Consider the following 14,684-nt stretch of genomic DNA (forward strand, 5'->3'; position numbering starts at 1 on the left):
TCTCCCTTCATTCCATTTGACGTTTGTGAAAGTGGTTGGGGGGGAATAATTATAATTTGGGCAAAGTAATTTTTATAAATAATTTAAAATTGTTTAATGACTTTTTATCTCCCGCCTTCCCTATCTGACTTTACTGCTAGGAATTAAAAATGAAGCAGCCACGATATCTTGACCCACTCCAGCCTTGCTAATGCTCCATCTACAACAGTTCTAATTAGGCAGAAATTCATGTACTTCAGCTAAGTGGTAATGAAAAGTGATTCATTTGCTGAATAAGAGATGAGAGTGAGTGTAATTAGCTGACTGCGGTTTTTAATCTTTCAACAATTCAATGTGTTTAAATTAGTTTCAAAGAATAGGAGCTTTCAAGTGTTGTTACATCAAAGTAATCAAGACAAGCTTTACTGGCTGAGCGGGATAGATCACCTTCTCTTCAGCTCCAATTTTAAAACCTTGAACTTTTTGTGGGAATTGGCTTCATAACTTCAACTTGTGACAGATGTTCAGGAGCCAAAAAAACCCATGTATAATTGCAAAAGGCAGAAGCAAACTGGTTTTCATGGAAGAAAGGACAAATTGGGTTTGTAAATGTCATGATACCCATACCCCCAAATCCAAGAATAAACAATAAAAAGCCAAGGTGCATCTTTTCCAACTTAATTGTTTTAAAAGTTATCCAGAACCAAGCAACAAACTGGACTCAATGAAAGTTTTGGAAAACGTTGTGAAGCTTAGTTTAATATTTTAGTGGCCACTACACTTGTATTGTATTTTGCTGCTTTCCAAAGAAGGCTAACACAGATACTGACACAGGCAGTAAATATTGAAATACTGAAAGTACTTTGGCTACTGAATAGTCAACCCCTTTATTTATAGATTACCCCACCACTGCCCCCCCCCCAAAAAAAATCCAGAAAGCAAACTTTGATCTTGCCATTTTATATAAGGGACACCATTTTACTATGAGAATTCACAGATTTTGGTATCCATGGGGGACCTGGAGAGACTTCCGTTTCTTCTTTTTCTGTGGACTAGTACTTCTGAGGATTGCTTGGAAGATTCAATCATTGCTAATGGCTGTTCAGTTTCAGCTGCTCTCACAGGTGAGTACCTGTCTCTTTGGATGCTTGGACATTCAGCCTCAGTCTTATTTGCTCTTGAGAAAGCATGCCTTTTTCGACTCACTGCAAAACAGTGTGTGATTGAAATATTATCAGAGAGCCTCCAAAATTCAATGTCATATATGTTGCATAGACTGCATGTTAAGGCGGCCATCTGAAACATTCCCTCCAAATTAATTAGAAAGATATTTAGCTGTTTATGCATGACACAGTAACAAATAGAATTTTTTTCAGCTACATTTCCAAAACATCTTTTGATCTTATCAAAATATTTCAAATAATATACCACATTATTTTGTATGAAGGAAAAAATATTCAGGATGCTCCCTATGGACCCCAAAATATTTTTAGAGCCTATATTTAACGTCAGACTATCCCAAGCATACAATCTAAATTAGGTGACAGTCTGGGGGAAAAATAGTGTTGCCTCTTCAGTGCAAACACCAGGGGAATTTTGTGTAAGCCATGTATCCTGCATTTTAAGACTATCCTGAAGATACCATCAAAATCTGGTGGAAATCATATGATGCATTAACATTCAGACAAGCAGATAGAAAAAACTATTTGATTTAAGTAAATAGTGATGGCATCTATCCTAGCATGGACATAACATGCCAGAAATAATCCAGCAGCCAACCAACACTCAGAGAAAAGGGAGATTGCTTGGCTGCATTATAAGACCTCACAAGTTCACAAGGGACATTTTTCTCCCTGTGTTAGGATGTTGAGCTAGACCTCTGGAAGATCAGGGCTTGAATCCCCACACAGCTCTGGAAGTCAACTTCAGGATTTTGGGCAAGTTGCACTCTCAGCCTCAGAGGAAAGCAATGACAACCCTTCTGAACCAACCTTGCAGAAAAATCTCCATGATCACTTTGCATACAAATAGTTAAACGTAGCGCTTTAAGGCTAATATACTTGTGATTATATTAACATACTTTAAAAAGTGTATGAACAGATAAGAAGCCCAATTACTGAACTCCTTGCCAATCATCTACAAATGCAATAACACCAGGAGCTTAGCAAAGGAAAAAATGGCACAGGTGCAGGCTTGCTGATAACCCAAGCCTGCTGTGTGTTAAACAAAACAGAAACTGCATCCAAAACCACTAAACAAGGGTATTTATGGCAGCATCTGTTTCATCTCGATCCATCAGCAAAGAGGAGCCTGACACATCTTGTGGAGAGAAGGGTGGCAGGAGGGACTTTTCAATGATGGGTTTGCATAATGTAAAGAGACATCCTGCACTCAAGGTGAGATCAACAATAACAGGAGCAAACGCTTAAAGGGCATTTATATTCTCTGAGGTATTAGATTCTCAGTGACACTTGCTGTTTGTGTTGCAATTTACATTGAGCCATGAATGCAACAATAATCCTATATACTAAGGGTGAGCATGGCAAGATGGCACCACAAGAGGGAGGGATCTCAGGGTTTTTATAAACGTTGGGGAAAGACATGAGGGGGATGACCAAACTAGCTCAACGTGGACTGCATGCTCACAAACCAAAGAATGGGAGAGGAATAATGGAAGAACATGGAAATGGGCTGTCTTCGAAAAGGTCCTTGTCAGCTATCTACATCCTGAAAAGGATCATGCCACGCTACAGCATTTGGGCTCTTGCTTGACTGATTAATGTATTGGTGTTTAGAATGAATACATTTCAAATATGTTTGATCCCAACAACTTTTGTGAGCCTAATACTCTTTTCAACTTTGTTTACTATTTTTGAAGCTACCAGACTGGCTCACTTCTGATTTAAATATACTACATGTTTGGCCCATGTGATCTCACTGTGAAATGGCCTTTCTCTCTTACCTAGTTTTAATAAAAGTGAAATCCATTTTCACTGTAGCAAGATACAGTGGGAGAGTCATTAAAACACATAAGAGTGTGTATGTGCATGAGTTTCACTTATAATCAGATGGCTATCTTATTTTTTTTCTTTGAACAATTGTACCCTAGTGTATATGAATACAACATTGGTGAGATCTTTCTAAGTCCACAGCCTCGAGATTATTTCTTCAAATGTCAATAGATGTAAGATTAACTTGTATATTTTTATATGTTAAGTTTGCCATTAATCTGAAATGGCGACCCTATCTAGTTTCTCCTACTATTGGAGATGTTTCCTATCTTGAGGCACTAGAAATTTTTGACTTACATTGTTAATTTAAATCAGTGACTTTCCTTCAATATATTACAACACTTCTCGGGTAGTATACCAGGTATTAATCTGGGCTGCTTTGAGTGAAAAGCTTAGTGAATTCAAATGGAAAAGCTAGAATCCAGGTTAGTCTCTCCTGGACTAGACCCATTGAATCAATGAGTGAATGGTGAGTCAACATGTAGGTAAACCCAACTTACTGAGAGGCATACTTTTGCTAGGGCCAATGTCTCCACCAGTGGCTGATGGCTTTCATTCAGGTGCAGTGATTCCAGACCAGGCTGGACAGTGAACTGTACAGAAGCTGTCCAAGGTACTGAATCTGTTTCAGTAGTTGGGTTTAGCATTTTAAGTAGTGCCCTCAAAGGCGAGACAAAAGGTGGATCAAATGCATCACTAGTGCAACTGCAAGTCTGCATCATTGAAGAAAGAATTACTTACCGTGTTTCCCCGAAAATAAGACCTCCCCAAAGAATAAGACCTAGCAGGGCTTTGGGGGGATTGCCAAATATAAGGCCTCCCCTGAAAGTAAGACCTAGCAACTAAGGCTGCAGCAGAGTTCCATTGGGAAGCATGGCTGCAGGGCAGAAGCAGCACTCATTCATACACACCGGAGGGAGGGAGGGAGGGAGGGAGAGAAAGTGCTTGCTGGCCTTGCCTTGCCTGTCCCCCAGCCTCCGTGGCTGCTGCTGCGCTGCCGTTTGTTCCTTCCATCTCCTTCCTGGCCATTGCTCCCTTCTACCCCAAGGCTTCTGATTGGCTCCTGGAGCCAGGGCAAGGGAGGGTGGGAGGGAAGGAAGAGGGCTTTCCACTCGTCCTGCTCTTTCTGTTTCTTAAAGGTACAGGACGCATAGGGATTCTCCTCTCATCCTTATTCCTATCCTATGCCATGAAACTTATTATTTTATACTAGTATTCTATTATCATCATATCTGTTACTATTATTATATCCCATTATTATATTATCCTATTAATATATTTTATATCATTATATTCCATTCTATTATTCTATTATATTATCCTATTATATTATTATTATGCTATTCTGTTATTATATCCCATTATTATATTATCCTATTAATACCATATTATTATCATATTCTGTTATTTTTATATCCTATTATATTATCTCATTAATATATTGTATATCATTATATTATTATTATATTATCATATTATTATTATAGTATATTATATTATTCATCATTCATGACTACATTGAAACTGGAATAGAGAGAAATCAGCGTGGAAACCTTGTGAAACCTAAACTGCAAGAGGTACCATAGATTGTTGTACATGTAAATAATGGTAGTAACAAGAAATTCTTGATAGGATTCATAGTTTGTCTGGTTATGCTGGTTTGTGATGACAACTACTTTACAGTATATAATAAATGTTCATTTTGTTGTTATAAATATGAGCTCTTCTTCATGGAAAAATAAGACATCCCCTGAAAATAAGACCTAGTGCATCTTTGGGAACAAAAATTAATATAAGACCCTGTCTTATTTTCGGGGAAACAGGGTAGTACTGTACTTACTTACTTAGGCGATCCCTCGTAGTTCGAAGATGATGGTCCTCCATTTCTGTTATCTTGGGGATGGATCTGTAGGTGGCTGAAGAGCTGCATGTTCTTCCGCAGTGAGGACATCGCTTTCCAGGTGGAAGGCGGTCTCAGTCAGGGTTGGCTTGACGGGCCTTCCTCTTGGCACGCTTCTCCCTTAAGCCCTCCATTCGTGCCTCTCGAACTCTGCAGCACTGCTGGTCACAGCTGACCTCCAATTAGAGCGCTCAAGGGCCAGGGCTTCCCAGTTCTCAGTGTCTATGCCACAGTTTTTAAGGCTGGCTTTAAGCCCATCTTTAAATCTCTTTTCCTGCCCACCAACATTACGTTTCCCATTCTTGTGTTCGGAGTAGAGTAGCTGCTTTGGGAGACGGTGATCAGGCATTCGGACAACATTGCCAGTCCAGCGGAGTTGATAGCATAGGAACATGACTTCAATGCTGGTGGTCTTTGCTTCTTCCAGCACGCTAACATTTGTCCTCCTGTCTTCCCAAGAGATTTGCAGGATTTTTCTGAGGCAACACTGATGGAAACGCTCCAGGAGTTGAGTGTGATGTCTGTAGACCGTCCACGTTTCGCAGGCATAGAGCAGGGTTGGGAGGACAATGGCTTTATAAATAAGCACCTTGGTATCTCTACGGATGTCCCAATTATCAAACACTCTCTGCTTCATACGGAAAAATGCTGCACTAATGCTGCACTCGCAGAGCTCAGGCGGTGTTGTATTTCAGTGTCAATGTTGACTTTTGTGGAGAGGTGGCTACCAAGGTAGCGGAAATGGTCAACATTTTCTAATGTTACACCATTAAGCTGTATTCCTGGCATTGCAGAGGAATAAGCTGGTGCCCGTTGGAAGAGCACTTTGGTTTTCTCAATGTTCAGTGAGAGGCCGAGCTTCTTGTATGCTTCCGTGAAGGTGTTGAGAGTGGCTTGTAGGTCTTCTTCTGAATGAGCACAGACTACGTTGTCATCGGCATATTGGAGTTCTATAATAGATGTTTTGGTGACCTTGGTTTTGGCTTTCAGTCTGCTGAGGTTCAAAAGCTTGCCATCTCTCCGATAGATGATTTCCACTCCGGTGGGAAGCTTCCCATCAACAAGGTGAAGTATCATAGCGATGAAGATGGAAAATAAGGTAGGGGCAATAACACATCCCTGCTTGACACCTGATTCCATCTTAAATGGGTCACTTTGGGAGCCATTGCTGTCCAAGACTGTTGCCCGGGCCCAACAACCTCAAGCCCGTCAGGAACTTTTCCTCATTCCACAACTCCGGAGAGAGGGAGACAAACGGCCCAACTGGCCAGACTGTCTCAGGCCTCGGCTGCAAAACACCCGACCGCCACAGCCTCCAGTCAATCTCTCCCCTCCCCCCCCCCCCACCGGCAGATCCACACACAACTTCGCCTCTTCGATCCCCTCAAGGGACTAAAGATGACGACTAAGACATTGACTTCGCAGAATTGGTGCATTCTGACTCGGTCCTTTCCCTCGGTCTTGACTTTTCTGCAGCCCCGGAAGCCTACAAAGTCGATCCCCCATTTCCTACAGACAACATCCAAGCTTTTGCTAACCAGATGGTCAGAATGTCTGCCTTGGACTTGAAATAAAACAAACTTCTAAGGCTGTGACAGACCCTGTTTTCAAACGGGTCAAAGCAGAGGCTCCTCTGGCTACCCTTCTCCCTTTCCTGCCATATCTCCTCGACATGATTCAGGGCTCCTGGAAGACTCCATCATCGATACCACCAGCCTCAAAAAGTATCAAGGATCAAGGCATGGTACTGCACCAATGATAACCCGCTGGAGTGGCTCAAGCCCCATCCCAACCCCAACTTGGTAGTGGTCAAGGCAGCCCAATACTCCGGCCGCCAATCCAACAATCCAGGTGATCAAGAGGGCAAACGCTTCAATGCAGTCAGCTGCATGGTTACTCCGGGGCCCTCCTCTGCTGGATGGCCAATTACAGTGCCTGTATACTAGCAGATACTATGGGAGAAGGCACAACCATTCTTCTCCAAGCTCTCCGATAAAGATGACCCTCCAGCAAGAAGCGGACTCCTTGGCCCATCATCAAATTCAGATGGCCAAGCATACGGGTGATACAGCAAGCAAAATGATTGCCCACACGGTTGAAATCTGCCACGAATCCTGGTTGAGATCGTCTGGCTTTTTCTCCTCCTCCAGGCAAGTCATCGAAGACCTCCCCTTCAACGCACTCAGCCTGTTCAATACTGGAAAAGACGAAAAGTCCAATCAAAATTTTAAGATCCTGGCAAGTACGTGTGGAGTCCAACAATCCCACGCACAGCACACTCATTGGTACCCACAACGGTTTTGAAGGTTTCTTCATCAACCCTTCGTCACTCAGGGTTACAGACAACAGCCTGGCCTACCATTGCCACCTCCATCCAACTAAAACCTGTCCAACAACTGCCTCAAAACCATCTCTCCTTCTTTGCAAGTGCCTGGCAAAATATTACCTCAGATGCATGGGTGCTCGAAATTGTAACGGATGTCTATGCTTTGGAATTCGAAGAACTTCCTCCAACGGGACACATCCTTGGTACTGAGCCATCTCTTGAAATACTCAAAGAAGTACAAACACTTCTCTCGAAAGGAGCCATCCTACCCTCACCTTCAGAACAGGACATACATGCTTTCTTTTCTAGGTACTTTACCATTCCAAAGAGAGGAGGCGGGCTTCGTCCCATCCTCGATCTCAGAACTCTAAACTTATTCATTCATACTTCAAAGTTCTGGATGGTAACCATATCATCCATCCTGCCACTCCTACACCGAGGAGACTACTTCGCCTCCATAGACTTATGAGACGCTTACTTCCACGTCTCGATCCGAAAGCCCCACAGGCGTTTCTTCTCCTTCAAGATCCTCGATCAAACCTACCAATTCACTGTCCTTCTGTTCAGCCTCGTCACAGCACCGAGGGTGTTTACAAAGTTCATAGCGGTGGTGGCAGCCCACCTCAGAAAACGGAATAGTCATCTTCCCATATCTGGACGACTGGTTTTTGGTGGCCCCTGACCCTGCCACTCTTCAAAGCCACGTTGCCACCTCAGTCAAGCTTCTCGATTCCCTTGGCCTGCAACTCAATGCCTAGAAATCATCTTTGCACCCAGCAACAAGGATAAGATTCATAGGTGCTCTCTTCAACTCCATGTCCCAGAAAGCGTTCTTACTGACAAGCAGGTTCCTTTCCCTTCAGCACAAGATCTCCACTTGCAGATCCCATCGAAGAGTTCAGGCAAGCTCCATCCAGGTCCTCCTTGGCCACATGGCCTCCACAGTTCTGGTTTCCCCATTAGCCAGATTGCGTCTCAGACCTCTCCAAAGATGGTTTATCATCCATTTCAAGCCGACACACCACCTGAACTCAATCTACCTGTTGATACCGGAACCGGTCCGACAATCCCTGCCATGGTGGACAATTCGCTCCAACGTATGCAGAGGTATGCCTTTCCACCCCAAGCCACCACCAATAACAACACACTCCTTCACCTTTGCCTGTGGAGCCCATATGTCGAACCTCACCATCCAGGACTTCTGGTCTCCCCAAGAGGAGGGGCAACCACATAAACTACTTAGAAGTCCTTGCCATTTTCAAAGCACTAAAAGCCTTTGCCCGCCTGATCTCGGGCAAGACAGTGCAGATCCTCATGGACAATATGGTCGCTATGTTCTACATAAACAAGCAGGGCGACATGGGTTTAAGAAAGCCCTTGACTTTCTCCACACGTCTCTAGAACTAGTGCATCAATCACTGAGTGACCATCTCGGCCCTCCACCTTCCAGATCACCAAAAAGACCTAGCAGACACCCTCAACAGAACAAAAAGGGCCTTCCATGAGTGGAAACATGACCCGACCATCCTCTACTCTGTCTTCCACGTCTGGGGTTGGCCGACAATCGACCTGTTCACAACTCCGTCCCTTCAGAGCGAGATTACTTGCGGAATAGACCCTGGGCTACCTCAGAGATGCCTTTCTCCTCAACTAGTCGACAGAACTCCTCTACATCTTCCCTCCCATCCCTCTGATCCCCAAAGTCCTTGAGAGGCTGCAGATGAGGGGGTGTCAGCAATTCTCATAGAGCTGGCCTGGCCTCAACAACCCTGGTTCCCAGCTCTCCTCCACACGTCTTTGGGAAATCATCTATCGCTCCCTCCGGTACCTTACCTCCTGACCAGACAACAGGGTCAACTCCTACATCCAAACATTCCCTCCCTCCATCTCTTGGCATGGAACATCAGGACATAGCTAGTCTCCATCCTACCTTACGAACAACCTTAAAAGGAGCACACAAGCTGTGCACAACTAAAGCTTACTCCTATAAGCTCTCTCGGTTCCAGACCTTCCTACAATCCCAAGATGTCTCCTCCTTCCCACCGTCAGTACCAATGGTCCTTGAGTTTCCACTTACCTTAGCTGAGTAAAAGCTCTCGCTGTCATCAATAAAGTCTTACCTGGCAGCCCTCTCCTGGGCTTTTCAGCAACACAATTATCCATCTCTTACTACCTTGTCAAAAAATTCCTGAAGGGTTACACTAACTTCCATCTGCCAGTCCAACCCCCGATGCCTGGATGGAGTCTTGAACTTGTCCTTGCCTAGATCTCCGGCCCACCGAGCCGCTAGCCTCTGCAGAACTCTGCTTCCTTTCCTGGAAGGTAGCTTTCCTAGTGGCCATCACTTTAGCTCAATGCCCATCTGAACTGGCTGCCCTTCGAGTTGACGAACCCTATCTCCATTTCCATCACGACCAGACGGTCCTTAGGACGGACATCACCTTCCTTCCTAAAGTGGTTTCCGCCTTCCATATTAATGAGGACATCGTCCTCCCCTCCTTTTTCCAGAACCAACCTCCCCACCTCTTTGATGTAAGGAGGGCCTTATTTTTCTACAGAGACAGAACACGACTTACCAGAAAGACTCCCAGACTCTTTGTCCCGGACAAAGTAGGTAACCCACTTTCTTCCCAAAGACAAACTCACTAGATCACTGCAACCATCAAACTCTCATACCATCTGGCTCACTGCCCGCCCACCCCCCTCGGTCAGGCCAAGATCCACAAAGGCCTTAGCAGCATCTATGGCCTTCCTTAAAGGAATTCCCTTGGACTCTATCTGTAAAGCGGCCATATAGTCCACACCCCTAACATTAGTCTCCCATCACAGGATAGACTCCAGGGCCCACAGGGACTATTCATTTGGCAGATCAATCCTCTCTGTCTGCCTCCCATGAACCTTTCTATGACACTTCTAATAACTCAAGGACTCAATGTTACAATTGTTAGACAATGTTTATTGTTCTTTTGCCTACATTTCTATGCTGGTTATTCCTTCTTAAAATGTCAGGTCCACGACTCCTGCTCAGAATCCCGTCACTTCCTGGTAATCCAACCTAAAAAGAAAAAAAAGAAAAAAAGAGAGAGTCACAAATCTGTGTCCATACAAGTTGTCTGCTGATTTCTCTGGTTTAAATATGTTTATCTGTTTAACTTCCTATCTGATTGTTATATTAGAATCCAGGAGGCTTGCACCGGTTTCCACCTTACATCCTACGTTATGTTAATGTTCCTTCTCGCAAATTCTTCTGCTCCACTAGTGTTCATTCACAGAGTACACAAAGAAAAAGGACAGGTTGCTTACCTGTAACCATGTTTCTTTGAGTGTTACTCTGTGAATTCCCCTTTGGCAACCCTCTCCCTTTCTCATTGCCTTTGTGGCGTAGGAACTGCGGAGCATGTGCCCAGGGCCGCCTTTTATGCCCTCTGGGGAGAGGGGAGAGGTTACCACCAAAATTTAAAAGAGGCTGTGGAGGCGCAGATATCTCCACTAGTGTGAATTCACAGAGTAACACTCGAAGAAACATGGTTACAGGTAAGCAACCTGTATGGAAGTCTTATATTTTATTTTGAATAATTTAAAATTTCAAGATATTCATATATTTACTTCTCCAAAATTATTCCTAAAAGCTCCCAGGAAGGCTCCCATGTAGGATCATGTGCAGGATCAGATCATTCCAGTTCCTGATCTTATTTTCCTTTCCTAAGTCCTTTTTTATGAGAATGAGTGTTTTATGTCTGCTTAGCAATATGATGGAAGAGAAAAGAGAACGTTTTATTTATTTTGCTAATGTAATCATTTCCCCCCTCTTTTTTGTATTTTTTTTCTCCCTATACCTCGTAAATTGGCAAAATGAAAGAGTTTGGGCATTTTTACAGTTCAGAGCCTTTAACTCCATTTGTAACCAGAAAGTTTGAAAAGTAAAAATCAAATTCCATTTTAATTAGTACTATCTGAACAAACTCTACTTTTAATATTGCAAACATTCATATTTTATGCCAAACCAAAATTCCCATTAAAAACAGAGTGAAACATGTTTTTCCCCAAGGGCTTCAACATTTCTGGAAAAGTTTACATCTAAAGCTGGAACCAGTTTTGCTTCCATCAGCAGTACTAGCCAGGTTCTGGTTGGAATGGTCACATAATGGAAAGGAAGAGCTGATCCTTCCTGACTCGCCACCTGTTTTATGCAGTTCTTAAAGGTCTTTTTGCTGCTTCATATAGATTTGGGGTTGTCTTAGGGGACTGCAGAGAAGAGGAGAAATAGTGAAGATTGTGTCTCCTTTTTCTGCCAAAGGAATTTCTCTTCTGGATCAAATGTTTCCTGAAAATGGAAGTAGCCCATAAGTCTATGGGAGGCAGCTACCTGAACCAACCCAATTTAAAAGAAATCTAGCTTTACTTTCCCAGTGCCAGAGGATACAGAATGTAGTTTAAGGAGCCATGCAGCCTGTGTGAAATTATTTGTGTGAAAAAATCAGCAGCGTTTCAAATAAATGAAAAGAAAAGCTTGCAAAGAAAGTGTATCTGGTAAAGCAGGTTAGACACAGAAGAAATAAGAAGAGAAATAAAATATGCATATGCATACATGTGCCGGGGGGAAAGATAAGATAGTGAACTTCTGTAGGCATGGCAGATTGAAAAACAAGGATAATGATGTGTCCAGGAGCATTCAGCTCAGTTCTATAGACCTACATCAGAAGGACAAAACTGGAGGTGATGTATCAGCAGCTGTACTGGTGGTAAGACCTGTTTGACAGGAGATCAGTGGTCTACTCTCTTTCACCGGAAGTTTGTAAACAGTTGGATCTACAAGGGGTCCTTTACCTATGAGTTCATATTTTGTCAGGAGGTTGTCAGACCATTGGGACATTTTCTAATTCAACAATTTTATGTTTGCATGATGCTATTTCATTATTTCCCATTGTAAGTTTCCTGTAAATTTAAAGTTTCTAATTCTCATTTTGGGGGGGGGGGGGGGGATCAGGGAATGTATTCCCAACAGGAGTTGGCAAACAGTGATGTCAAGAACCCATGTAAAATGGAGTCATATGCCCAAGCCACTGAAATGAAACTATAGCTGATATGGAGATAATTAACAAACATAATCATTTTAAAGAGGTCACAAGACTGAGTTTGAATATACAAAACAGAATGTGATGTCTTGGAACCCCATCAGAGTATAGCAGCTTCAGAAAATAAAACATCTAATTAAAACTGCCCTTAACCAATAACTGTTAAACTGGAGAAAGGCAAAAAGCAACCACATCAGGGGGGAAATTATTAATATAAATGAATATTTTCCTTAATTAAAAAGGGGATCTCTTTTTAAGTAAAACAACTTTATTTTCTTGGTTCCACATCCACCTGATAAGGCTTTACATAAATCTGCATAACTCTTCAGACAATGAAGTGCCATGATATTCCCATGGTTGTCAACCACCAGACCCTTCCCTGTAACCCTTCCCTGTATTCTTCTGGGATTTGCCTCCCTCTTAATTTAAATGGTTCCCAGTTCCCAGGCAAATGAAGTTTGGTGTAAGCTCATGAGGAGAAAGGGAAGTGTAAATGGGCAGTAGGAAGCAAGTGCTGGATGAGACCGCTTTATTGATAATAGCCTCCTCAGATAACTCTTTTCCCATTCAACAGACATTCATACTGTGGGATCAAGAGTCTCACCTCTGTCGAAGGCTTTCATGGCCAAAATCAAGCTTGCCTCTGCTTGAATGTAGAGAAAATACATGGAATCATAGAGTTGGAAGAGAGCCCAAGAGTCATTCAGTCTATCACCCTGCCCTGTAGGAACACACAGTCCAAGCACTCTTGACATACAGCCTCTGTTTTAAAACTTTCAAAGAAGGTGATTCCAACACAATCTGAAGCAGCAGTGTGTTCTTCCATGTTTAGGTGGAATCTCTTTTCCTGTAGTGTGAACCCATTGTTCCATGTCCTAGTCTCCCAGGGCAGCAGAAAACAAGCTGGCTCATACTTCAAGTATGACATCCTTTCAAATATTTAAACATGGTGATCATGTCACCTTATAACCTTCTCTAAGCTAAACATACCTCACTCCCTAGGCTGTTCCTCAGAGGGCTTAGCTTCCAGACCTTTCCAAATATTTTGTGACCCATCATATAACAAATGAACCACAGAAGTGTTTTCAAAGGAGGGAATGAATCTCTCACCTTCCTTGGATAGAGAAATCACCCATCCAGTGTATTTCTCCAACATATAGTGCTAAATCTCATTAGATGTTAAGAATTCTACAAGGATTTCTTTTTCTTAAAACAACAGCATCACTCTACAGCAACAGTGAGGAAGAAATACAATGAGCCTGATCCTATTTCCCCAGGTAATTATGAACAAGTCTTCCACACCATTGTTATAAAAATCTATGCTGTCTTCAGCCTCAATTGCTCCATAATGATTTTATCAACTCTCAACCTTAATGGATTCTACTTATACATTTGTTGTTGCATATCTTCAAGTCATTTCCAACTTGTGGGGACCTCAGGAAACCTTATCATGGGGTTTTCTTTGCAAGAGTTGTTAAGGGGTGGGAGTTGGCTTTGCCTTTTTCTGAGGCTGAGAAAGTGTAACTTGCCTGGAGTCACCCAGTGGGATTCCATAGCGCCTCCCCCCCCCCCCCCCTGCAAAACATCCATTGACTGGCAGTGGAAAGGAGGTATGGATGGCAAGACAGAATCCAGCAATGCCCCTGTATAACTTTTGTTTTGAAGTTTCCAGAGTTTTATGACTGGTATCATAAATAGGCAAGGGGCAAAAGTGACTGGGTGCCATAAGGTACCAGTTTAGTAATTAACGGTGTCTTTTAATAGGCTCTCAATTGCTTTGTTTCATTATAAGGGGCTTTTTAAAAAAAAGAAAAGAAAGAAAGCCCACATGCACACACACATTCGAAGACAAAGCTACATTCGACATCTGGGAACCTCCGAACAGCTGGCTACCTAATGAATATGCATCTGCTTAAGAGGCTGTAGTCCATTAATAAACCAATAGATATAAAGCAGAAACAATCTTCGTCAGCTTCAAATGAGATTGGATGCAATGTGCTGTGAAGTGTCACTGTCACATTGAATTGAGCTGGCGAGGTGAACAATCAACTGTTTGGTAGCCATGTCTTTGTGTCTATAAACAGAGCTCCGTGTCCCCTCCATTGTGAGACACCGCAAGTAACAGCACAATGTATGTGCTGTGTTTTGTTCCCTTTTCCTTCTCAGTGCTTAGCTGCAAGACAGTTGCCTTTTAAGTTGGGACTTCCCCTGTCCTTCTCACAACCATCAATACAATTGCATATGTGTCTGCTCAGAAGGAAGCATTCTGTTCAATGAGATCTATTCCCAGGTAAAATGGAGATTAGATGGCAGCTTAAAACATGGCTCTGTATTCCAGGAAACTTCAGTATACTGTATTTCTTTGATTCCAAGGTGCCATTGATTGTAAGACG

General features: G+C 42.8%; 1 protein-coding gene across 2 annotated transcripts in view; it reads right to left on the bottom strand.

Annotated features, from left to right (window-relative positions):
* Positions 1–305: 305 nt before the first annotated feature.
* lsm11 (LSM11, U7 small nuclear RNA associated) overlaps positions 306–14,684 on the bottom strand; it is a 74,626-nt gene continuing 60,247 nt past the window's right edge. The window contains exons 4-5 of one of the 2 annotated variants that reach the window (XM_062970229.1): positions 10,191–10,271; positions 306–1,184 (exon numbers count right to left, since the gene is read on the bottom strand). In XM_062970229.1, coding sequence (XP_062826299.1) covers positions 1,182–1,184; positions 10,191–10,271 — 84 coding nt within the window. In that variant the 3' untranslated portion in view covers positions 306–1,181. Of the gene's footprint in view, positions 1,185–10,151; positions 10,272–14,684 lie in introns of those variants that run through there. The other variant, XR_010002688.1, reaches the window with a different exon arrangement.

This window comes from Anolis carolinensis, chromosome 2, assembly GCF_035594765.1.
Source record: "Anolis carolinensis isolate JA03-04 chromosome 2, rAnoCar3.1.pri, whole genome shotgun sequence".
Classification (NCBI taxonomy): domain Eukaryota; kingdom Metazoa; phylum Chordata; class Lepidosauria; order Squamata; family Dactyloidae; genus Anolis; species Anolis carolinensis.